This window comes from Paramormyrops kingsleyae, chromosome 5 (assembly GCF_048594095.1).
Source record: "Paramormyrops kingsleyae isolate MSU_618 chromosome 5, PKINGS_0.4, whole genome shotgun sequence".
Lineage (NCBI taxonomy): Eukaryota > Metazoa > Chordata > Actinopteri > Osteoglossiformes > Mormyridae > Paramormyrops > Paramormyrops kingsleyae.
In genome coordinates, this window is record NC_132801.1 from 30000701 (window position 1) to 30027856 (window position 27156).

General features: G+C 43.3%; 1 protein-coding gene across 3 annotated transcripts in view; it reads right to left on the reverse strand.

Moving 5' to 3' along the window:
* mad1l1 (mitotic arrest deficient 1 like 1) overlaps positions 1-27156 on the reverse strand; it is a 136884-nt gene that overhangs the window by 91821 nt on the left and 17907 nt on the right. For all 3 annotated transcript variants that reach the window (XM_023814933.2, XM_023814931.2, XM_023814932.2), the window contains exons 11-12: positions 7467-7611; positions 4222-4362 (exon numbers count right to left, since the gene is read on the reverse strand). In XM_023814933.2, coding sequence (XP_023670701.1) covers positions 4222-4362; positions 7467-7611 — 286 coding nt within the window. The remainder of the gene's footprint in view (positions 1-4221; positions 4363-7466; positions 7612-27156) is intronic.

Consider the following 27156-nt stretch of genomic DNA (forward strand, 5'->3'; position numbering starts at 1 on the left):
ACTTGCACCATCCATACAAAGAACTGTCACATTAGTTAAGTGTTTGGAATTGGCAGAGACCACCTGAATTGATATATCTATATTTGTTTTCTGATTCAATATGTATTGTGATTTAAGACTTTTGGCTAAGGAGCATTTCAAGTCTATTTAAAGACCACAGCTGTAACATACACATTTGTCATGTGCCATTCAGTTATACCATTTTCGGTTTCCATTAAGCAATGGGGGCGAAACCTAAATTCACAAGTAGATGTTCAACACAGATAGCATCATGGTTATGGCAGCTGTGAATTGGTTATGGGTAGTTCTGGAGAGCTCAAAGACGGACGCGGACAGAGAACCAATGGACAGTCTTGGTCTTATCAATTACTCTCTCTCCAGTGATGGTATAATTTATTCATTTGGAAACCAAAATGTCCCCATAATACCGATATAATTGGTGTGGGAGGGTCTTTCAGCTCTCCAGAACTAGGCACAATTACCATAATGTTTTCCGTGTTAACTACTTGTGAATTTAAGTTTCACCCATGTCAAGAAGTGCATTCATTTGTTTCAGCGTGCGTCACAAGCCCAAAATGATGCACCCTCAGCACCATTACCACCAGCAATACTGATCAAATTGGACAACAGATATTGATATGATATCAAATCAGGTGCTCTCTGCCAATTCTCACCACCAGTGCTTATGCTGATAGGAGCAGGCTTCACGTCTCTGCTTCCCAGGACCCCCTAAAAGGTATAGAAGTTGTTGGAGTAGCAAAATATTGAATATCAACTGTAATGGAGTACTATTACGAACAGTTCTTGTCTGTGGGCCTTTGAGCAAGTCCCCTAACCCCCAGTTCCATATGTGCTGCTGCAGATGGCTGCCCTTTGCTGCCAAACTTGCTCTCACCTATATATGAGTCTGGGTGTCATGGAGAGGAAGACAGGGACTTCAGCTCCGCCTTTAATACAGTATGACCCCACAAGCTGGTTCAAAAGCTGAGCAACCTGGGCCTCAACAGCTCACTGTGCACCTGGATAATGGACTTCCTGAGCAATAGACTCCAGAACGTCAGGATGGGAGACCACATCTCCTCCACTCTCATCCTGAACACAGGCACGCCGCAGGGGTGTGTCCTCAGTCCCCTCCTCTATTCCCTTTTCACTTTCGACTGTTCTCCCATTCACACCAGCAACACCATCAAATTTGCTGACGACACCACCATGGTAGGACTGACTGACAACAATGACGAATCAGCCTACAGGGAGGAGGTTCAGCAGGCAATGGTATGACAGTAATAACCTGGAACTGAATACATCCAAGACCAAGGAGATGATAGTGAACTTCAGGAGAGTCAAGCGGGCTGAGCACTCTGCCCTCTACATGGATGGAGAAGAAGTAGAGAGGGTGGAGAGCTTCAAGTTCCTAGGGGTCCACATCTCTGCCAACCTCACCTGATCCACAAACATCTCTCACCAGGTGGGGAAGGCACAACACAGAATGTACTTCCTCAGGAAGATGCGTCAGGCCCACCTCCCCCAAAGGCTGCTAACCAATTTTTACCACTCGACCATCGAGAGCCTCCTGACCTGCTGCTGCACAGTGTGGTTCAGTAGCTGCACTGAGGAAGACAGGAAGAACCTGCAGCGGGTGGTAAGGGTGGCAGAGCGGGTAATCGGAACGGCACTAACCCCCCCCTCAAGGACATTTACACTGGCAGACTCCAGTGAAGTGCCAGTAAAATCATTAAAGACTCCTCACACCCTGGACACTCTCTTTTCTCCCCCCTCCCCTCTGGCAGACGCTACAGGTCAATCAGAGCAAGAACAAAGAGACTTAACAAAACCTTTTACCCACAGGCAGTCAAATGCGCCCATCCCCCATCCCCCGAATGACTATTTCTTGGAAACAGTATCCACCGTCCTAAATGACACTCTTCTATACGAACTAACATACTGCGCTCATTGCACTAAGACACTCATTCTATTTATTACTTCTATGCTGCTAAACAGAGAACTGCTAAACTGTTTTTGACTATTTCTGTAATAGTGACAATAAAGATCTATCTTATCTTAAAAAGAGAATTTCCCCAAGAAGATCAATACAAGTGTCAGTTGTTATTATTATTTATTAGTAAGCTTTGTATATAATGACTCGCACTTGTACTTGAGGTCAGATGACTTGGACCTCGATTTGACCACTCATGACTTGTGACTTGACTGACTTAAAATAGGGTTGCTTGACTCCAACCCTGGTATTACCATTAAATCTCACAAATAGCCGTACTCATATTTAGGTGTTAATTTACTTTATAGAATCTAGCACCTGGCAGATTCACACGTCACTCACTTTATAAAAGTGCAACTGGACAAATACAGATGCTTTCCCACCAAAGTTTAGGAACGTGATTCTGAGTTCTGAGTCTGTACCAGGAACTTTTGCAGTTCCTGGCCACTTTTGTGTGTCACAAAAAGTTCATAGGGTAAGTTATGCAGAAGTGCAGAAAAAGACACATGGCAACTCTTGCCATGCAGAGCTTATTAGCAGGATAAAATTGCATTTTATTCTGTGGAAAACAATAGCTCAATGGCATGACGGTGTAAATTCATATCAAATTATGTGTTTATTTAGCATTAAGGTCCCAGTTCCTGTTATGTCATGTGAAAGAAACACCTTAAAAAGTGGCCAGGAGCTACAAAAGTTCCCGGTCGAGACAGCGCCCCCTGAGAGGTCAGGGTCAGACAATAAAGTTTTAAATGCGTTCCCTCGCAATACTTTTGTGTTCCCTCGCAATACTTTTGTGTTCCCTCGCAATACTTTTGTGTTCCCTCGCAATACTTTTGTGTTCCCTCGCCAGTCCCACTACACTTGCCCACTTGCTATTTGCTATTTGCTGCAAAAATATGGAGCAACTTGTACATGTGAAAAGGGTTTTACGTATTTGTGGATAACATAACATTTCTGACTTCCCTCCTATTTATTTGCGAATTTTTGTCCAATTCATACCAAGACTGATCTGTAGGAAAAAAATAAATAAAAATCACAAATATCACAATCCACAAATACGTATTTTTCTTTGTATTGTCAAAATCATATCCACAAAACTACAGAGCAATTTGTACACCTGAAATAGGTTTTGTGCATTTGTGGATCACTTGTCTATTATGGATCGTGCGATATTCATGAGCTCACTCCTTTCTATTTATGGATTTTTCTCCAATTCGTACAGTAGCTGATCTTATCGGGATATGAAATGACTTATATTGGGATATGGAGGGGTTTCTAGCTACAAGAGGGATCCAGCTTAGCTAACGTATCTGAAATGCTTCGTTTTAGATACTGCCTGGAATACACAGAAGGGTTTTCCGCAGGGACTCTTTGTAAACAAAGATTAGATTTGATGTAAAGTGTTTAAAAAACACCGCACTAGGTATGGGATGATGTCCAATAAAATCCTACAGCAGATGCTTTTAAAATGAAACCACAGAGGACTCCTGACCAACAGTAATTTAATATTTCAATAACTAGTTTCAGAAGGAACATCATATCTGGTTATTAATTACTGTCTATAGCAATTTACATGTTGTGTTATTCAAGCAGGTCGACGTTTTTAATGGTCTGGACATAAAATTTATGGTGTTAGACTCTTAATAAAAAGATTCATTAAGCCTTTCAGAAAGTTTATGTCCTTAATGAGATACCTCACGGCTACTTAATAAAGAACACTAACACAACACGTGTCACTAAATCAGCCTAGTCAGCAGTGTACACAAGACAATTCAACATGGTTTGTAAAGAAAATAACAATAATAGTCTTTTAAACAATGGTAAGCAGATTTTTAAACATATGCAACAGTCCCCTCACTTTTCTCCCTCTCCATGAAAATGCATTGCAGAACATGGCAGGTACAAAGTACTGAATTCCACAAAACTTCCACACTGAATGTCAAGTATTGCACCTTCAGGAGTGGAACCAGCAGAGTGAATACTGTGGATGACAACAGGACCACGGCTTCCAAAGCATAAGCAGAACCCCCCCAAGGCTGAACCGGGGACACAGAGAGGAGCAGGACCACGGCTTCCAAAGCATAAGCAAAACCCCCCAAGGCTAAACCGGGGACACAGAGAGGAGCAGGACCACGGCTTCCAAAGCATAAGCAGAACCCCCCCAAGGCTGAACCGGGGACACAGAGTGTACACCGCCTGATCCTGGGAAGGGGGAGGAGCGGTCTTACCTCTATCTCCAAGTTGTGCGCTTGAACCTTCTGGAGCATGTCCTCTGCTTCCTTCACCCGACGGGTCAGCTGAGGTGAGTACTCGTTAGTGGCGAGCTCACTGTCATATGACTCCAGGATAGCCTTCATTCCGTCCCGCTCCTATAGGTGGGAAAAACAAGCCTCACGTGAGAAATGTGCTGGGAGTCATGAAGAGCCATCCTTAAATTTGAACTAGAAGACCGTGTGCCACATTAGCTGGGAAGTTACCAAGAAAGATGACAAAAACACAAGAAAAACATTAACAGGCCAGAATAAATAATGAGTTGACAATTACAAGACTGATAAACAGGTATCCCTTCAGAAAGTCAGCAAATGTGAGTTATCAGAGGGCCATCAGCATGCACTTCATCTCAGTATGACGATGCACGATGAACTGCGACAGGCGATGAAATTAAATCCGTTTTAAACAAACACAGTCATCCTCACATCCTTCACATTAATTCAGAGCAGAGCAAAGCAAGCCATTTCCTCTGCTGGAAATTCGCTGGCATGGGATGGGGGGGGGGGGGGGGGTGGCGTCGTCTAGGACTTAAGGCAAACGTTTCTCTTCAAACATTCAACATTTCATTTTGCGGAAACCGCTAGACATCTAATTATTAAAAGTAACAAGTATCGCATTAATGTAGTGGATATAATTAATACTGTATTTTTAATTACATTGGCAATATATCCATTTCCCAGGTAAAAAAACATATTGCAGCACTTTTCAGAAGAACAATTTGTTCCAATTGTGAAGCAAAAGACTAGCATCTTGAAAAAAAGAAAACTTATAATATCAACACGCTAAAATGCCACAGACCCACAGTATCAGCGACACTAAACACTACAATATTAAAGATGATGGTACAGCAGTAAAGGAAACTGTATCAAGAGAATTATTCACAAAAAGATGCCTCAAAGTCACCATTCACACAAAATTATCTCAGGGAAAGATACTTCAGTTGAATTGCAGCTTCATTTGAAGTGGTACGATGAAGAAAATGCATCATTCCAAGTGCAGGCCATTTCTCAAGAGGGAAAAGTGTCCCGAATGACAAAGTGCTTTCATAAAATTGTCATCACATCACAGCTTTCACAGAGAGATTCCTGCATGACAAACAGTTCTACTCATAATCACTTTCCTTTTCAATATCTTTATCAGCATCAGAACAATTCACAAACTAGTTATATGCTGAAGGTTACTAAATGCCACATTTCCTGTGTAACCAGTGATTCTGCTAATCAGCCATCCCTATCTATACTTGTCCATGGTTTTTTTCCCAAACCAAAAACATCAAAACTGAACCAGCCTCCAGAGTATAAACAATCGCCCCATAACCACATAACAAAACACAAAACTAACTATCATATATACACTAACTGTAAATGCATGCGTACGGTCAGTGACTATCTCAGGAAGCAAACAAAAACCAAAGTCGCAACTTTCAATGTCTCAGCAGATGAATTTACTTGCATTTCATATCTTAGAAAGAAACAAACACAATATTGAGTCCCTGACTGCAATTTTGTGTTGCTCTGTACAGGTTTAACAGCAGAAGTTCAATGCACATCAATTTGGATTTACATTTACAAAATGAATGGCATCCCAGCTGAAGCTCAAAAATAAAAGAAATCTGGGTGCAATTCAGATCAGTCATATTCACTGCAGTTTTAAGACAAAGCCTTAGCACTGCCAATGTGGTAGAACTGGGCTGATCATTTCTACAATGCATGACAGCTTGGATTTTACAAACCAGTCTGATGCATTCTGGTAGTCACGTCTATCCCACATAGCATTCTGTGCACCGTGAACTACTGTGTCCCCGACAAATGCTCAGGCCGCTACACTGCATGGGCTTTAACAAAATGACCGGGGACATTATGGGAACATGACACTATGCTGCATACCTATCACTACTGTAAAGATGCTGCAGGCCAACATGGAGGAGCCATCAGCCGCTTGGGTCACTGCACAAGGTCCCCTGCATTAACATGTAAATAGAAAGGCAGTGCAAGGGCCTGACACAAGGGAACAGCCTCCTAATTACCCATAATCCACTTCCAACATGCGAGGCAGCCCGTTCACAGCCAGCCCGAGGGTTCCCAGCCACTGTCCTGGCCAGACAGGAGCCTGAAACCTTTATCCCACTTAGACTTGCGTCCAGTCATGTTTCCCATAATGAATGTTTAGGAAAATTCCAAACAATAAACACATGATCATTTCAAAGGTAATAATACTCTGGCACACTGTGGGCACATGGGCACCTCCCCTGGGCAGCCTACTCCCTCACCATGCCTACTCCCTCACCACGCCTACTCCCTCACCATGCCTTATTCTGTTGTCAGGCAGAGACACTATTCAATTCCTAATGAGAGAAGAATGACTATTATGATCCAGCCCACCCCCCACCCGGCCCTGATAAGTATGAGTGGTCAGAAAATGGATGGACAGAGAGATGATTATTATAACACCCAGTGTTAATATACTGCTGCAATATTAAACATTCTCCTTCCAAAACCAATAGGCAGTCATGAAATAGGATTTGTGAGATATTACTGTAGGTATATGAAACTTTGCTTTATATCATTGTATTGCTAGAGGTGCATCAACATTCTAACCAAAGTAAAATCTACATGAATAGTCCTCCAAAATACTGAATAAAAAGGTGTGCAAAACCTCTCTTACACACATTCACACATATATTTAGAATTTATATTTAGAATTTGGTGATCATTGATCATTGTCGACACACCACAGCACACAACAATGAAATGTGTCCTCTGCATTTAACCCATATGTGACATCATGACATAGCAGGGGGCAGCTAATTCAGCACCTGGGGAGCAGTGCTTGGGGGTGGTACCTTGCTCATGGTACCTCAGTGGTAACTTGCTGGTCGGGGATTCAAACCAGCAATCATTCAATTACAAGTGTGCATATATTATATATATTTAGCTGTCTATTTTTATGTACAGTGAAATGTAAAAAAGCAAGCAAAGGGATTCTTTGACTAATCGAGAACCTAGCTGATGTAGCCTTGGGCATGGAGACCTACATCAAGGCCAATTTAGGCCCTGGCTACAAACCAATCCTGCACACACAGAGATGCAGATACCAAATATGATGAACTCTCCCTTTAAGAGTACACCAGCCACCCACCAGCCAACTAAAATGTGGCACAGATACTCCCGACCACAGAAGCAGCATCGAGGGACAGGTGTACCTTGGTGAGCAGCAAGACCCTCTTCTGCAGGCGGCGCACCAGGGCGTCCTGCTGCTCCCGCTTCTTCTGCTCCTCCAGGGCCTTGGTGCGCAGATCCGTCACTTCTCCTTGGAGCTGCGCACGGGCCTTCTCCAGGGCACGGGCGCTGAGAGGGAGAGACAGAGCTGCATCAGCTTCCGCGTCCAGTGCACTGTGTCAATGACACCTGACGCGCTGCTGAAGACACTGAGGAACACAACGAAATTCAAGGCCCAAAAAAGGCAGGTTGGAATCAGTGGGACTGTATTTTGTAACAATTCTCTAAATCCATTTCCTAGACTAATACCAAAATAAGTGGAAATTTTTATAGCAAATTTAAGAGAGGAAAAAAAGGCGAATACCATCATCAGCACAGCACAACAGCATAACTCTGTGCATGAGTGCAGAGTGTCTAAAATTATCCACCATATAGAATTTTACTCACCTAGCTAATTGCAATTTCAAAAGCATGCATTTTCCAAGCAGTTTAAAAACCAACAAATACTTGTTGAGCCACATCTTACACTGTTAGTCCACATTTATTCCACACCCACCAATGCAAATCGGAGCTGTCTACTTGCATTCATAGAAAAATACATCCTGAGTGGAAAGAATAGCCTCCCACTTGACCTTAGGAAATGAGAATGAAATTACTTACGGCAGGAACACGGTGCTCGATCAGACATTAAGAAAGGAGGGGAACGAGAAGCCGGGGAGAGCGATAATCAGGACCTGAGATCTTAGTCTTTCAGCACTTTCGCTTTTACCAGGGACACCTCCTGTTAGCCAAAAGCAGACCGGCCAGGTCAGACAGAATCAGCCCGATTCCCGCCCATCCGGATATTAAAGTAGTAAAAGCTGAAATCCATGCTGAGAAAATGAGCAGTACAAAAGTAACCTTTGACAAAAAGCATGGAATGTGGAAAAGGGAGTAACAAGTAGCGCAAAATGCTCTTTTTCTACAATTTGGCACCAACTGAAGAAAATCAAACTAAATACTTAATAATGCTACAAGTGGTCTTTTAAATTTTAAGGAAACATACCCTCACAGAAGATTACATTTTCTGCTACAGTAGTTTTGGCAGTTTTCTCTTTCCAAATTTCCTTTACATTATTCTTGCAATGTTGTGTTGAACAGAATTTTCCCAAAGCATCCACAGGCAATTTCCATTAATACACTTTTTCTTATGTGTTCTGCGCTGTTTTCTTCATCTACAACAGCAAACACTTTCACGAGCCAAAATTCCCCTAGGTTTATGGGTAAACATACATGATAAAAGCTTTGTATTACTCATTCCTGATAATCAGTACTTAAACCACTGTTGAAATGGTCAACCTTCAAAACTAAGTGCAAAAAAGGAAATGAATTTCAGCATTACCATATTGCCATAGAGAGTGATTATATAAAACATATCTGATGTAAACATCCATGCCAGATTTGCCAGAGCATCCAATCAAGTGGGCTTTCTTGTCATTCCAAGCATATACAGGTATAGCATGGCACAGTGCAACATACAAACAGCAACTGACATCAACAGCAAATTCACACAGTACTTTCACATACATTAGGTTCACTAAAAACATCAGAAAATTTGTTGACCTAGAGAAACAGCAGTTTGTCGGTTTGGCTTTTTCATTATTAGACAAGGTTGTGTTACAGCCTTACAGAGTGTAAGGATCCCTATCAGGCTGAAAGTTCAGCTCAGGCAGATACTGACGCCTGACCGCTGTGCCGAGGGAGGGGGGGCCGAGGGAGGGGGGGCCGAGGGAGGGGGGGCCGAGGGAGGGGGGGCCGAGGGAGGAGGGGCCGAGGGAGGGGGGGCCGAGGGAGGGGGGGCCGAGGGAGGGGGGGCCGAGGGAGGAGGGGCCGAGGGAGGGGGGGCCGAGGGAGGGGGGGCCGAGGGAGGGGGGGCCGAGGGAGGAGGGGCCGAGGGAGGGGGGGCCGAGGGAGGGGGGGCCGAGGGAGGGGGGGCCGAGGCAGGAGGGGCCGAGGCAGGAGGGGCCGAGGGAGGGGGGGCCGAGGGAGGGGATGGGTTACACGTGGCTGACAAACTGATCCGCCGTAATTAATCTGGAGTTATTAATGTCGTTTTGTTGTCCACAGTATACAATGGTCAATGAAAATCTGCAGGGATATACTAATTAGCAGTTTTAGACAATTTCTGCATACTCATTATTTTCATACATGAGCAGGTGTTGAAACAGATAAGGGACCCTGGAATAAGTCTAAATTTTTAAGTGTAATTGCAATGGGTGGGGGGGGGGGGTGACTGCTGAGACTTTAATCTAGACTGACATGGATTTGCAACATGGAGTTTCTGGTTACGATAATGAGCTCATTCGTTGTTTAGCAAAATGGTGTCACTGTCTGATAGTTGAGAATGGCAGCTACATTTCCAGAGCAGGGGATGGCGAGTTCTCTCTTATCTGCACTATCACAACATGCTATTAAGATCGGGACAACTTCCGAATCATGGCAAACAGCATGTGTGGCCAGCAGGTCCTGCCTGCTGAAGTAGCTTGAGGATTAGACATTCAAATCAACATGTAAGATTGTATGTTTCCATTCTTTGCATCATAGACTAACACCACATAAGAGACGCTCAATCGGGGTCAGTGACAGAGCCTCTCTAAATGCAGCAGACATCAGAAAAGTGCTCCTTACTGTCATATGCTCTCTGGGATAGACGGGACGGTGATAAAACTGTAAAGGAAAACCAGAGAGCAGTGCGAGAAAGGGGCAAGGGTGGCACTTAGTTAAATCATCCTCAGTAGCCTGATTACCCCAGGAGTCAAACAGTCAGCTACAGATGATCAGGTCAGTCAGAGCCGGACTGCGGTTGTGGTGCCTCACACAGGGTGGGGACTACAGGGCACAACCGCAGAAGGAGCAAAGCATGTTCTGAGAAATAAAGTTAGCATTGGCTTAAGGGTAATCTGCCAATGATGCATATTTGCTGCCAAATAGCTTTCTAAACAGAGGAAGAAAAAGCCACGAATGAACTGCCACTTGTCTTCCAATGCAATGCAGGCAGTACGTTCACAGAGCAACACGTCAGGTATGAGGCAGGATGCAGGAAGCAGGAAGCAGCATCCCGGCACCAGTGACTAACTACCAGTCGGGTCGGCAGCTCGGCTTCGATGCATGATCTGGTTCTTGGTTAAGTGAGCTCCGCGACCCAGCAGACCACACTCACTCCCATCCTGACCTTGTTCTCCATTACACACAAAGATATTAAATGACCATCAAATTAAATTTGCTGCGCAGAAGGTGTTTCAGACCTGTTGAAGTCCCTGAGAAATGCAGAAAGTTTTTTCACTGTTCATGTTAGTAATCTGTATAAATTCCGTGAATCCTAATGTGTATCAAATTCTAATTATGCACAGATATGAATTTACCGAAATACTGAAGCCAAACATTTTTTTCCTTCAGCTGAATACCGAAGCCAAAATGAACTTTGGGTAGTTAATTGATCATTTATGTACTAGTATGTTCAAATTAATATATTGGATTAATTTTGCTTTTGAGCTTATCAATTAAAAAATTATAAATGCAGCAAGAGGGAGTAAAGCAGGTTTTATTTCTTCTGAACAGTGCATGCCATTATACAGACCAGGGCTATTCAAATCACGGTCCACAAGGTCTGAGCACTGCTGATTTAACAGCCTTCCTTCAGCTGTGACCCAGGTGTGAAGCCTCAGGCCAATCAGAATCAGTAATTATTAAACTAACTTAACTGAAAAGAAGGCCTGGATTTGGAATCAAGGAAGAGCCCTGATATAGACTCTTTTCAAATGTCAAATAAAAAAAATGAAATGAATGTCAGCCTCCTTTAGCTGCCAGGCAATACACAAAACAGCATATGCAGCCATTTTGTTTTCACTGTGCTATTAGTGTTAATAACAGCAGCGAATCTAGCACACTAAATCAAAATGGTTCTATGTTCCTAATAATGGCTGAATCGTAAAGCTGAAAAGTTTTTTATAAAATACAGACTGTGTGTGAAATATTGGATAAATAGATGTAATCTATAGGCTATAAACAGATTTGTTTTCAAAGCAGTTTTTAGAATGATTTTTAGGTGATTTTTAATGATTTTTAAATTGTAGATTTATTTCAGTGTGATTATGTGTATTGTATCTTATGTTGAATGAGGGACATTGTTGATTAATCAAGATGTATTATTTTGGCACTTTAAACACCACAGAAAGAATGTCATTCAGTCCTATTATATTCAAGAAAAGACCGACATTTCTATAGCCAATATCTCCAAAACGAGGCAGCTCGCAGCAGAACAACCTATATGGATAGATACTACTAAAGCCCTTCTAAAACACGTCTTTTTCAGTTTTGGGCTGAACTGCCCCTTTGAGTATTACATAAAACCCACTGCAATAAACATAAAGAAAAACAAATTACACACACAGCCAGTACTCGCAGTGCTTACACGTCTCTGCTGGCTTTTCTGCAGAACCCCCATACACACACTGACAGCACTTTACACAGGCTCCTTTAGTTAAATTGAGCACATTTGCCAACTGGAATTGAGCTGTTTATCCCGGCAGCAGATGAGGAAAACAAAGCAAAAGTAAACGTATAATGTGAACGCAATTTTATTACGAGTCTTACAGCTTTTTGGGGGGTGACAGCAACTCTACAGCTGTGAGGATTACTGACTCTCCCAATGTCTACTTGATGGACTAATGCTATGCTAACACGATGGCCCATTAGCAAAAACAAAAGGTGTCAAAAAATGCTGCCGGCTCTTGTATTTAACATCACGATTTTGGTCAGTAATTTCGGGCTTCAAAAAGTGTTTTCGGCCAAAACCAAAAATGAAATTTTTTGCTTTTTCCACCAAATATTTTTATTCTATTCTAAATTTTATTTTATTCTAAATTTTGTTCTACATATTATATTCTAAAGTTAGTATTAGAATTGTTTTTTCTGACTAGTCTATATTGGAGGTATTTATTTAATTTTTGTTGTTTACTCAGGTATCCTGACTGTACAAAAAATGTGATGGCAAAGTTAATAAAGAAAAAGTTTAGTTATTCTTGTTAAGTGAATCTATTGTTCCTTAGCATTGCTGTTTAGATGACATCAACCCTAAACCCACAGCAAACAGAAACCGAACCGAACCGAACCGAGGCTCCAAAACCGTGAACCGAACCGAAATCGTGCCTTTGGTGTATCGTTACACCCCGATCTAAAGCCCTGGTGATTATTGCACATACGCCATATAATCATGATATAATATCATGCAGTCATATAAGAGAAACATCCATCCAATATTACATCATTTACCATCTTTTTTTTCTGGATATTTTGTCAATCTGACTGAGGACAGAAATGCACCATTATCAAGACCGAAATACTAGCAAGGGGATAAAACTGAGAACTGAAAAAGGGGATGTTACTATTGAAATTCACAAGCTTATTTCTAGGTTATTTGGGCAAGTCAATTAAAAGGCAAACCGTACCTGCAGCATGTCGAATCAGATAGCGGGGATCAGTCCATGACCTCAAGACTAAGGCTGCTATTCACAGTCATGGTTTCCCTCTCCAAAACAATGATTCCGCTGAACTGACGTCTACATCCGATTCTCCCTCAATGGACAAAATACCACTGAACTTCAGCTAATGCGGGAGAATGCTGCCGACTCACCAAATCGATAAAACAATTAACAGACAAGAAAAGCATCACAAACAGCAAGAACATCTGCAACAGGGCGAAAGAGCTACAATCCTGCAGGGCCAAGACCAGGCACCTCGGGTTAAACGGGGAGCTGACACACTTGATGCACTTCCTTTGGCATCTCAATCATGAGAGTAGGAAAAACACGCTGACTCGGCCTTCCGGGGCTGTAACCGAGTAGCTCTAAAGCAGAAATTAAAACTCATCTCATGATCTACCAAAAGGATGAGTTCCCTGTGATAAAGCTTTCCTCTCAGTAAACACCATGGATCCTCATTTCAATTCATTGCAAATTTCCACCATAGGATCTAATAGCATACATATTCTGTGATGAATCTAAATATTCCCTACTGCTCATACACCTAATGTGAAAACGCTAATAAGGCAACTTTATTAGCTGCCAAAGTCTTGCATTTCTTTCATTGTTATGGCAAAAAACATTAGCACAAATCCTGTTTACATCAGGCATCCCCTTGCTATTGTGCAATTCTGGTACTAAGACTGATTCAGCACATTCCTTTATTCATTGTGTTTCCTGTGAATATAATTCACTAGACACAAATATGGGCAATCAAAATAGAAGAAAAGTGATGAAACTTCCCCCTACTGTTTAGAGGCAGAAACTATTGAGACAGTGTGATATAAGATTATACTGAAGTTTACTGTTGAGACATGTGCAAATGAGATTATGAAGATTTGCCTCCAGAGACTTTCTCTAGGCATATTATAGCAGATATTCTGCTTCATCATCAATACTGGGAGACCAAATGCTTATTCAGGGCATCAAGCGGCCATCAGGATCTCCAGTAAAATCATCAGCATTCATGTGGGCAGACATCCAAGCCCGGTCTTTATTAATGGCTAGACTAAGTGCCTAACAGAGTTTGGAGATGCCGAGAAACACTCAGGGAATTAATAAATGGTTTGGTCTCTAATCAGAGAAGCTAGGGACTTCAAAACATTTACAAGAACATTGTAAAACAGTGGAAGAGAATTATAAGTTTCATGATATAAATCAAATGGCAATTCCACTTACCAACTTTTTGGCTTGGATGCAGGCTGCTGTATCAGTCACCTCAAGTAATTGTAGAAGTTCCCACAAACACACTATGTGTACCATATGATAGTGCCGTCCATCGTAAGCAATGTCATCTTACAGAGCTTCCAGTTTAAAATCGGACGTGCGCATCTCGGCATGGGGGCCAACAGACACTCACTAGCTAACACTAAAACCTCACACCGCCACGCTCATCCGCAGCTGAGCATGGCATCTGCATGTCCTCCCCGTGTTTGCATGGGTTTACCCTGAGCGATCATTTCATCCCAGACTAAAAAAAACAAATAACATGCTGTGAACTTGTCACTCTTAAAATGTGTCCTAATGTATTGTTCGCACTACAGTGGACCGACCTTCTGCCCTGTGATGGTTTGGCATCCCATCCAGTGTGTCCCCTGCCTTATGCCCTGTGATGGACCAGAATCCCATCCAGTGTGTCCCCTGCCTTATTCCCTGTGATGGACCAGAATCCCATCCAGTGTGTCCCCTGCCTTATTCCCTGTGATGAACTGCCATCCCTTGTCTCATGCCCTGTGATGGACTAGTATACCCCATTTCCTCCTCTAACAGTTTACAGAAAGACAAAGCTTTGATAAGACAAGCTGCCGTAAGGAATGGATAGCCAGATGAGTGGACAAACTGATGTTTCTGAGGTTACAATTTATCAAAAAAAAAAAAAAAAGAGTGAAAAAGAGAAATGCTATAAACAAAATCCTCTTAAAGGGCCTGCCCAACATCTGACAGAGCACCTCCGCTGTGCACTGCATCATAATATGACTGCTTAATATTTTTAATTTACAGCATCATTTGCAAAGTCTACCCTTATCTATCGCCTTACCTGAAGCAAAAAATTAAAGGTACACATGGCTGCTCTCTGCAGCCTGAGCAAGGGATTGTCATGTTGGGTGGGAGTGGGACAGCGTGCTACAGAGGGAAGGCAGATTAGAAAAGTGGCAGCAGCTGATGGCCGACAGCTTCCTCCTCCAAAGCAGTCAAATGCATTTCCATGCACAACGTAAAGCCTGCAGATCTGCCCGTCAAAATGAAACCCATTTCAGAGACATTTCCCATAATGCCCAGCTGAAACAGCCCCAGCTTCAACTGAAATCCAGTAATGGGAGGGAACAACAAAAAGCTTTTAACACACACATTATGATATTGCTATTTTGCCTAATAGCACAAGGAGGACTGAGGTGCAATAAAGGAACATTTTCTACACCAAGAAAAATGACTGCGTTGAGTTCAGTGCAGGACGTGTCACGTCAGGAGCACAGCTTCGCCCCCGAGATTCACATTGGAATATTTCCTCAATGTTAATGTTACATTACAAAGCCCAGTGTACCTGATATTACATACCCCAAAGGATCCATCTCCTACATAAAACACTTGCGAACAGCATATCCTTCCCGCTGGGACACGCTAAGTGTCGTTCCCTAATTGAAATGACTACAAAAAAGAATGCACATATACAAATTAAAACCAAAAAGGTTAAGGCTGAATTTGTTGTAGGGATGCTAACAACATAGTTTTTTTATCATATACAAACTAAAAGATACACTCTTGAAAGGCACTTTCAAACAGATTTCAAATCACCCATGATCTTCTATGTTTATTTACACTTTATCTAGCAGATGCTTTTATCCAAAACGACATACAATGGAGAAAGCAGGGCCGGCCAGGCCCTGGAGCAATTGGGGGTTAGGGGCCTCGGTCACCCAATGTTTAAGTCTCATGGCTGACCATGGGATTTGGACCTTCTGCTCAGAGCACAGAATCCACACCCACTGAATCACAAACTGCCCCCTATTTTATATACCATTTCTCAACTGAGAACTTAGACAGCCCTTCTCCACTTCATACATCAAGGTACAGCACTGTGATCCATGCTCCCTTTCATGCCAAAACCCCCGTCCACGTTCTCATTTCCACTCGGGAACTTCCTGGGACGGCCGCAGAAGGGCCCCCGCAAACAGGCAGACGTGTTAACATCCTAATCTATCTAGGTTAATGTCTCTGAGCCCAGGTGGAAAGGAGCCAGTTCCTTAGTGCCCCTTCGGCAGGGCAGATGGGAGCTCGCTGGGCCTTCGGTAATGACAGCCACCAAGGGCTGTGGGCGCTCTCCATCTCCCACAGCCAAGCCCACGCTAGGGATGATGCCAGAATTCATCAGCAGCGGGTCAGGAGCGGGAGCGATGCAGGAGAAGGGCGGGGGCGCATTCATCATAGTTTGCGTTTGCATTTTTTCCAGCATGGTCACTTGGAAATGTTATTTCACATATGTGCCAGACAGGGGAGTGGGTGAAAAAATGATTTTATTTAGAAAACCCAAAACAAAAAAACAAAAATCTGTCCACCCTCTTCCACTAAACCTCAGCAAACAATCATCTCCCAACAGCTGCCCCACAAGAAAATATAACATGCCACATAGTGCCTGACTGCAGCCACCGTCAGGCCCTTGCACACGGCCCTTAACCCCAATTGTTCCAGGGGCTCTAGCTGACCCTGCACTGTGACCCCCAAGCTCTATCACCTGTATGTGTGTCTGTCTCTCATAAATAGCATGACAAGATAGGCGAAAAGACAATTTCCCCACAGGAATGAATAAAGCATTGCTAATTTATATAACATGAGCACTGCCCAAGCGTTTACGTACAGAAACGCAGTTGGTTAGAGTCATACACTATTTGTAAAACCACGCACCCACTCCTGCACTTAATGAGACGTATATATGATCCAATTTGAACATGCTTATGATTCTCCTTCAGGTCAGTGAAGCGATGCCATTATCCAATTGAGAAAATAAGACTGAGGACCCCGGGAGCCACGGAAATTGAATCACGCTGATTATAATGGATGGAAACAAACTAACGGTGGTAATGAGTAACTGATAGAACCTGGGGCCACGGCCTGATCTTGCGCGAGGGCTGGATCTGCCGACAAACATCAGATTGCCACATGGCAGGGGCTTCTCAACAGGAGAGATAACATACAAAGCTCGGGCACTGAAAAATGAAATTAAAATGAAGACAATTATCCAGCACAACAAAGTAATTGGGGGGCATTCGGGAGCTATTTAATACAATGATAGGCCAATTAGCAGAGAAACTAATAGATGATTCAAGGTAGGAAACATTCAGGCGAAGCAGATCATGGCAAATAAAAATGATAGATTGTGATGGAGGCGATGATCACCGAGTTGCCCATGGCAAATCTCACCTTTCATTAACAATTGTGATGAGAACTAAGAGCCTTTATCGGAGCTGCTTCCCTTCTCACCTGGAGCAGATTGACAGTTCTGAAAGCACACAAGGAGGCAAGAGTCCTCAGGCTTCCCATTAGAGCAGTGGGGCAGGAGAACTCAAAGCTGCCCACGTCCATTAACTGCTACAGTACTTCATGTTCATGGCGTTTGTACAAGGGCAAAATACATCACTGTTGTAAAGCGGGAGGGGGCCTACAGCTAGAGTCAGAGTCAGCCTCAGAACAACTAATATGCAAACAAAAATGTATCACAACTGCATTAAACAGCACTGAACGGTGAAGCTCTTAAAGATAAAGCAGCCCAGAAACACACAGACACCACATCCCATAGTTATAGTTAGTACAGGCCATGTACACATAGGGCTGGACAATAATTCGATATCAATATATATCGCGATAGAATTTTTTTCAATAACGGTGATACGATTTTTAAACACATTTCCGATATTTCGATATACATTTGAATATATATATATATATATATATATATATATATATATATATATATATATATATATATATATATATATATATATATATACACACACACATACATACACACATACACAGTATATGAATAATCAGCCTGTTCTAGTTTAAATGGAAATATATTATTGTTAATAAGCTGAGTCTGAGAGTTTTATTTATTTGATAGTTTATTTCACATTTCTTGTTTGTAAAGGCTAAATACAAATAAAAAGTGAACCTTATTTTTTTTCTACTGTTTTTATTTAAAAAAAATTATATAATTTTAATAGGAGGAGCCTGGAGGTATTATAGACTTTGCAAATTCAGTTTGCAGACATCCATTGTGTGTGCCCTCGGCAGTTTTTTCCTGAGGCTTTTTAATATTGTCCATATCGATATCGGAATTATATCGTATCGACCAAAATTAAGAAATATATCGTGATATAATTTTTTGCCATATCGTCCAGTCCTATGTACACATAACAGAGCTCCTCGATTCCGGTCCTGCAGGGCCACAACTTAACATTATTTTGCATTTCTCTTACATTTACATTTCTTAACATCTTAGTCAGCTAACTACCTAGTTTAGTAGCTGGGCTTCATCGGGGAATTCTGCAAACTGTGATGGTTTCGGGCCGGATTTGGGGGACCCTGATGTATATAGATGCTGAGCAGGGCAGCCCTGACGGACCGAGCTGAAGCAGCCAACAGTCCACAGGAGGACTGAGGCCTGAATGCTACTTCATTGCTGGCATTGGCTCTGATCAGCATCTGCACTTTTAGGAGGCCATTCCAGCGAGAGAGCTAGGTGGTCTAGATGTTTGCCCAAGAACTCCAGTTATTAGACCAGAAAAACTCTTGTTACGTTTTCCAAACCAGTAATTCAAAATAACTTGTGTTCTTTTTACAAAAAAGCAAAGAGGGAGAAAGTGCCATTTGAGAAACTCACTTCCATTATGATCAACGTATTAGGCACAAAGACATCCTGCCTTTATGAAGGAATGCAAGCTGACTAACGAGGCACTTCCATCACTGCGCATTACAGTGTGGGCGTACAAAGCAGCTCAAGTGACGAGGAGGGAGATCGATAGGCGGCTGGGGAGTGCAGGAATACAGAGGCTGTGGCTGAGCCGGCCAGACTTCCGTTAACCGCTGTTACCTCCTGCGAACTGCCAAATAAATCATACGCAGACACAGCCGTGTCTGGGTGCTATTTATAGAAGAATCTTCACAGCTGGCTGGTCCACACGCACCGCTCAGTTTATTCTGATCCGACACAGTGATAAACTACGGCAAAGCCTTTCTGGGGATCCCACGTCAGTGTTTACCCACTTTAACTCCGTTCCTTCTGCTCAACTGTTAACCAAACACGCTCTGAGGCCCGCTCAGCCAGTCATGTTTCAGGGCGGTAGAGAGAACAGCACTGCCATCCCTCTTGCACAACTGCTTATCGAATAAAGGTCACAGAGAACCTGAGGTATGCACCAGGAAGGACAGGGAACAAGATGGGGGCACCTAGGACGGCATGTCAGAACAGCACGTGAACAACCATATTTTAAATGACATCAGGGTAAGGTAAAAGGCACTTGGAAAACAGCCCCACCATCCCTCTACCCTTCCCAAGGGGTGCAACACGCTCACACTGTCCCCACACACCGACGGACACATGGCTGCACGCAGGAAAGCTGGAGGAATGGGGCTGAGCATCTGCTAGCACTGGCAACACAAATTCTTCAGTGCAGGGACAGAGAAAGCCGCACACACAAAATGCTGCCCTCTACCTGAGATGCCTACAGCCGCATCTGACCAGGGTGATTTTTAGGCCATCATGCACATGAGGAAGAGACCAGGGGCCTCATGTATAATGACGTGCGTAGAATTCACACTAAAACATGGCGTACGGACAAAACTAGGAATGTGTGTATGCAAGAAAAAAACCTAGATGCACAAAACAGTGCGTAAGCACACATCTACGCACATTTCCTTTATAAATCCCAAATAGCGTGAAATTTTAAACACGTGAACGAGCCCGCAGCCACCCCCCCCCCATAATTATGTATATGTGCATATGTAAATCTGTATAAATACCGGCACTGTTCTGTGTTTTTCTTAAACAGCAATGGATAAACCACGTGGGGAAAAAAGTATTTCAGTGAGTGTGAAGTGGAGGTCATGTTAACAGAAATCGAGAAAAGAAAAAGTGATATTATTTGGTGGTTTAAGTAGTGGCATCAGCAATAAACGACAGTTGGCGGAGTGCCACAGCTTGGCGGAGTCAGTTAAAAGTGTTTGAATTACTTGCATGTTTATTAATAACAAGTAGGGCGCAGATGGGGTGTTACTGTTGTTTATTCTGTTTGTTTATTCTTACAGACAATAGTACAAGAGGTGCCCCCAGTGCCGAGGACGACACAGGCGGTGATGGTGCTGCTGTGCCGAGCACATCTTTGGGCGCTGGCTGCACACATTCCCGTGCCTCAGAAACCGGGAGGCGACCATCCGGCCGTGTGCTGACTGAAACTGTGCTGCAGTCACAAAAAGAAATCGTCAATGCTGTAAGATGTTGCCAATGAATTACAACATCTAAAATATCACACAGCATATCATCAAGCTGAACGCTGCTCCATTTGGCGGAATATTTGGTGGGTCAGGTTCATCTTGCCTATGCTGTATTTACATTAGCAAATTTGTTCTCTGAAGGTGCCTTTATAGGAATGTGCGTGCAGTCGATGGCTCCGATTACACTGGGAAAACCGACATCGCTGCAAATTGCACTTTAATCTTTGCCTGTTCAGCCACTGTGTAAGGAAATTTAATATATCTGGGTGACAAGCGGATTATCCCGTCCCATGCAGCTGGCATGGCGTGACTTAGTGTTGACTGAGAAAGTTCTCGCTGAGAAGCACCTGTGGCTAAGAATCCATGAGTGGACAGAACTTGTAAAGGAACAGGTATAGTGCAATACCTCATCGTCTGCCTTTGCAATGCTGGCCCCAGTTCAGCACACAGCTCCAAAAAGGATTGCTCTTGGAGATCTGAATCGACTTAGAAGCCAGTCATCATCATGGGTCAGGAAATCACTATAATCACTGAATACGCGCTCTCCTATAATTCTTCAATAAGCTATGTCTTCCAATAACACAAGAGCTGCCATGGTAGTTGTAATAGTTTGGTCATTTTCTGCACCGTTTTATTGTTACAAATTGATTAAAATCAGGTGCCGTACATTTGTAAACAATATACAATTAATGTCGCTGTATTGGATAAAGTCAGTGTCATGATTGCGAGTTTAAAAAAGGAAACCAAGCAATGACTGGCCACTGGGTGCCGTCCGTTTACAAAACCGAGCAGAAACGTGCGTACTCCAAGTCTAGAGCTGAATGTGCGTAGCGGTACGCCAAGTTTCGTTTTTATACATCTCGACGAGAGTGTGGAAACTGACGTATGCAACATTTTATGGGTTTATACATGAGGCCCCAGGTTTCCATCCAACCAAGGGATCGCGAGGGATGCACACAAAGCCATCCGGATGGGCTCAGAAAGAACAATGACAAAGCAGAACCACAGGCCCCGGCGGGCCCCAGCGGGCAGGCTTCGGAGCCTCCCCGCATCACAGCTGGCCCCTCCTACTCCTCACTGTTGCCAATTGGAGGCCAGCAGCTGGCAGGTGGGCACTGGGTCAAGGCTGAAAGGTGGCATGTTAAGTGGCACCCCCAGTCCCGGTTCAGCTCACCACGTTTAAACTGAGAGGACTGCAGTACTGGTCACACACACAGTCATGTTAAGTCAAGTCAATTCAATTTATTTATAAAGCACATTTAAAACATCAAATGTGCTGAACAACACAATAAATAGACACTATACATAAAATCCAATAATAGCAATTACTATACATAGAATCCAACAATAAAATCCTATCCAATGTTGACATGCAACATTAACATTCAAGATGCAAAAGCTAATGAGTAAAAGTAAGTCTTTTATCTGGATTTAAAAACTGTGATTGATGGAGCTGATCTAATCTGAAATGGAAGACTATTCCAAAGCGTAAGAACAGCAACTGCAAAGGCAAAGTCACCCTTAGATTTTAATTGAGACTGTGGGACTAACAGCAGTAACTGATCAGAAGCAGACCTCGAGGACCTGACAGAGACATGAACAATACGAGATGGTGCAAGCCAATTTAAGGCTTTGAAGACACAAAGTAAAAACCTTAGAACTGACCCTAAAACTGATGGGGAGGCAAAATAAAGAAGGTAGAACTGATGTGATACAGTCCCGATCAAAAGTTTAAGACCACTTGAAAAATGGCAAAAAATCATATTTTGCATGGTTGGATCTTAACAAGGTTCCAAGTAGAGCTTCAACATGCAACAAGAAGAAATGGGAGTGAGACAAAACATTTTTTTGAGCGTGCAGTTAATTGAAAACAACGCTTAAACTGAAACAGGCTGTTTTACAGCTGATCAAAAGTTTAGGACCACATGCCTTTAAAAGGCCAAATCTGTGCAAAGATGTGGATTCATTGTCATTTTCTGTCAGGTAGTCACACTGTCATGACGTTCTGATGGCAAAGGCAAAAAAACTCTCCCTTTTTGAACGTGGTCGGGTTGTTGAACAGCATAAGCAGGGTCTCTCACAGCGCACCATCGCTGCTGTGGTGGGACGCAGTAAGACAGTCAAAATGATCCTGAGGGTTATACACCACAGAACTGCCCGTTTGGACTTTGCAAGAGAGCACCAAACATGGGACATTCAAAGGTGGAAGAAAGTTTTATTCTCTGATGAGAAAAAAAAAAGAACCTTGATAGTCCTGATGGTTTCCAACGTTACTGGCATGACAAGCAGATCCCACCTGAGATGTTTTCTACACACCACAGTGGAGGGGGCACCATAATGGTCTGGGGTGCTTTTTCCTTCAGTGGAACAATGGAGCTTCAGGAGGTGCAGGGGCGACAAACGGCCGCTGGCTATGTCCAGATGTTGCAGAGAGCATCCCTCATGACTGAGGGCCCTTGTCTGTGTGGTAACGGCTGGGTTTTTCAACAGGACAACGCTACAGTAGACAATGCCCGCAGGACAAGGGACTTCTTCCAGGAGAATAACATCCCTCTTTTGGCCCATCCTGCGTGTTCCCCTGATCTAAATCCAATTGAGAATCTTTGGGGATGGATGGCAAGGGAAGTTTACAAAAATGGACAACAGTTCCAGACAGTAGATGCCCTTCATGCGGCCGTATTCACCACTTGGAGAAATGTTCCCACTCACCTGATGGAAATGCTTGCATCAAGCATGTCACAACAGGGAAAAAAAAAAAAAAAAAAAAAAGACTTCTGCAGAATTCCTTTACTAACTTAATGAAAGGGTCCTCAGAGGGCTGTGGTTTACATCAGTGCTCCCAAGCCACTTTCAGGGAGTAAGCAAGCTGCTCTCTGTGGGAAGCACTGCACGCACGCCTTTTCAGCGGTGACCTCTGGTGTGTTTCAACGTGCCCCTGTGGTGCAAGTTATAGCTATAGATGTCAGCAAACAGGACCATAAACAAGCGAAATGGCAGTAACCCCAGGGGTCTGGTTCCCAGTCCATTGGAGGACCAGGTCCATTAAGCTTCTCGCATCAGTCTTTTGAAATAGTAGATTTATATATTGCAACTATATATACACACTCAAACATATGCCCAAACGACATCTTGTACCCGAGCCTTGCATCCTATGCTGCCCTCCCAGAGAGCCCCGCGTCTCCCGGATCAGCACCGCGGACAGGGCCACACAGACAGCCTCAGGGAAAGAGCCCCACGTCTCCCAGATCAGCACCGCGGACAGGGACACACAGACAGCCTCAGGGAAAGAGCCCCGCATCTCCCGGATCAGCACTGCGGACAGGGCCATACAGACAGCCTCAGGGAAAGAGCCCCACGTCTCCCAGATCAGCACCGCGGACAGGGACACACAGACAGCCTCAGGGAAAGAGCCCCACGTCTCCCAGATCAGCACCGCGGACAGGGACACACAGACAGCCTCAGGGAAAGAGCCCCGCATCTCCCGGATCAGCACCGCGGACAGGGCCATACAGACAGCCTCAGGGAGAGCACCAGGCTTCTCCTGGATCAGCACCGCGGACAGGGCCATACAGACAGCCTCAGGGAGAGCACCAGGCTTCTCCTGGATCAGCACCGCGGACAGGGCTGTACAGAGACGGTGCCCTGTGCCGTTCCCTGCCCAGCAGTGGGCCTGTACACCCGCGTGCTGGGGCCTCATGCACTGGAAGGAGGAAGATGATCATAAAGGAGGCACATGGCCACCTGCTATAAACCAGACTCCATAGCTTCGAGAGCCGTGTCCATGTGAACTCTCCCCAGAGAAGACTCTCACACCAAGCCCCCACTGGCCACCTGGCCCATGAACACTCATCTGTTTCTGCCTTGCTTTGATCTACACGTCACATTTCCCACCCATAGCAATGCCTGCTGGTCACTATTAGGCTAAATTGGTCTGAGTAGCCACACAGGTCTTTATGCTTTCTCCCCTCCACAATCTGTGTCCCTATGTAGGCTCCTCCTCTCTCCAAGAGCAATATCCAAGGTCCCCAACATAAAAGGGTGGCGTACAGCACGCTCCAGCGCACTATATTCACAGAATTAATAAATCCATAACATCTGTGAAAAAACAATGCAGCTTCATTCATGCCCTTAAAAGGTACATTCATCTTTCTTAAGATATCATTTGCTAAAACCCATAAATACAGCTATGTACAGCATGATCAATAGAGTCCTATACTGAAAGAAAACTGCTGATTAAAACCTGTTGCTGCACTCCTTCAAAGTGACATGGAAATACTGTAGATGTTTTGTAATGTCATACATATAGCTATGGGGATAATTTCACCTTCGTTTTAAATTTCCTTCCTTTCTAGTAGCAAGTCCATGTGAGAAAGGCAGACTTCCTTTTAACTTATAAATCTGCAGCTTTGAACGACAGAACAGGATTGTCTCTGCAATTTGAAGCTTGTTCTTAATCCTAACCAACCAAAAAGATTGCCATCAACCTTACTAGACGAATCACAAAACTTATGCCGTCTTTCCTGCTAATAGTTTAAAAGGGTGATTACAACTGTCATTGTAGACTGTCAAAAAAGGAAAATGAATCACCCCCTTCCCTTCAAAAAAAAAAAGAAAGAATAAAATCTATGCTAAGTCTTCATCATTCAGTTGGGCTCAGAGAAAAAGCTATTTGATAAAATATCCCTCACACCTAAGGGTAAATAAGTCTAAAGATTGGACAGAGCACCAAGAGCTGCACATGAAATTGTAACCCTGCCCCTACAATGAAGAAATCAGACCCAAGTAGTTAGAAGGCAACAGCACTCCACAACAGAGTCCAACATGCACGTCTGTTCAATGCATAGCCTAAAACCTTCAGATATTGGCGCTACATTCAATGTATAAAGCGCATTTCAGCGAAGTGGGAAGAGCTAGTGTCACTTTAACAGAAAGCCTAGCTTCCATCAGGCATGAAGCAGCTGGACACTACAAGCTCTTTGAACTGTCGAACAGAGGGATGGTCTTCTTCCGAACCTAGATCATTTTCTGTAAAGGGCATGCACAAAGCACAAAGGCCCAGTCTACTCGTGAAATCTGTGGTGCAAAATCATTTCATGATTTCTTACAGACATTCAAGCTACCCAAAGCCAGAGGCAGCAAAGCAACACTATGCCCCCTGTATGCTTGACTGTTGGACAGATGAGCTTTCATTTCCTGTGAACACAGAAATGGCGTGACTTGCCAAAATGCAGTAATGTCATCTGTGCAAAGGACTTTCTCTCAGGAAGCTTTTGCCAAACCACAGCTGGGCTTCTTGTGCCTCTGACCAGCGGGGTCCTCCTCCATCCCTTCCCTATAACCCTCATCAAATTTCTGATGGATGGTGTGAGTTGCAACTGTTGCTCCTTGAAGGTCAACTTGTGTGTGTGTGTGTGTGTGTAACAGTTGGTCGAGGTGCTTTCTCCACCATCCAAACAATCCTTTGATCAAATTCTCCCTTGCTGCCATGCCTAAGGAGTGTCTTTAGTGCCATGGACCTACAGCTTCCTGCTCATTGCAGTACACAGTGGTACAAAAAAGGAATGAGTCCTATCCCTCATTCATACTTGTTTAATGAGTGATTTATACTGCAGGCAGCTGCATATCATCACAAGTGTCCTCAAGTAAAAGTAAAACCACCTGCTTGAAATACAAAGAAGCTTCTTGAAGGTTCTGCAACCTAAGTTTCTTTCGAGGACTGCAGTTTTACCATTATAAAGAAACATGGATAAGATTCCTAAATCCAGTATTACACTAAAACCCCACACAGGATTTTTACATTCAAATAACACAGATAAGTGCTGCCAAAAAGAACAAAAACCAAACCATTTCTGGGTTAAGGCCCTGTATTGATCTACAATCTTTTCACAAGTTAAAGGTAAATTAAATTAAGACTGAAATTAATTAAGCTGTTCTAATATTAACCACAGACCAGGACACAGATATTACAGGTTCACAGGCAGAAGCTGAACTCAGACAACACGGATTTCATCAGAAATTCAAGCACCAACTGGTTGTTACAGTCAAAACAAACAGTTGTTAAGAACAACAACAACTCCTAAGGCTTTCTTCAGCAACACTATCTGAAAGCAAAGATACAAAGTCAAAATAAAAGCAAGTCATCCAGGGGATAGTAGAAATCAAGTAAATCCAAGGAAGACTCAAAACACTAAAAACAGAACTGTTTTCAGATGCCTCATAAAAAATAAAATGCACTACTATCCATTTATTAAATTAGTTTATCAATTACAGTACAATAAAGCAGGCAATGTGGGAAAACATCAAAACCTTTCTACAAATAAACACAGTCTGATGACAATATGATAATGACACTATTTTGATGTGATCTGATTCAAGACTAAATTCCTAGTTTTGGCAGGAGCAGAAGAAACAAAGGAAGCACATGGTGTGTACAGGTTTCAAACGAATGCATCCTTCGTTATAACTTAATTCAGCTGAAATACTACAGCTCACCATTCTGTATATTCACACAGTTTCATTGGCAGTGTAAAACTAGACCAAATCACACACGCAAGGCAGAGGAAAACAAACATGCCCACAATCAAGAGGAAGGTGATGGGAAAAGGGATGACCTAGGTCAACTGCAACT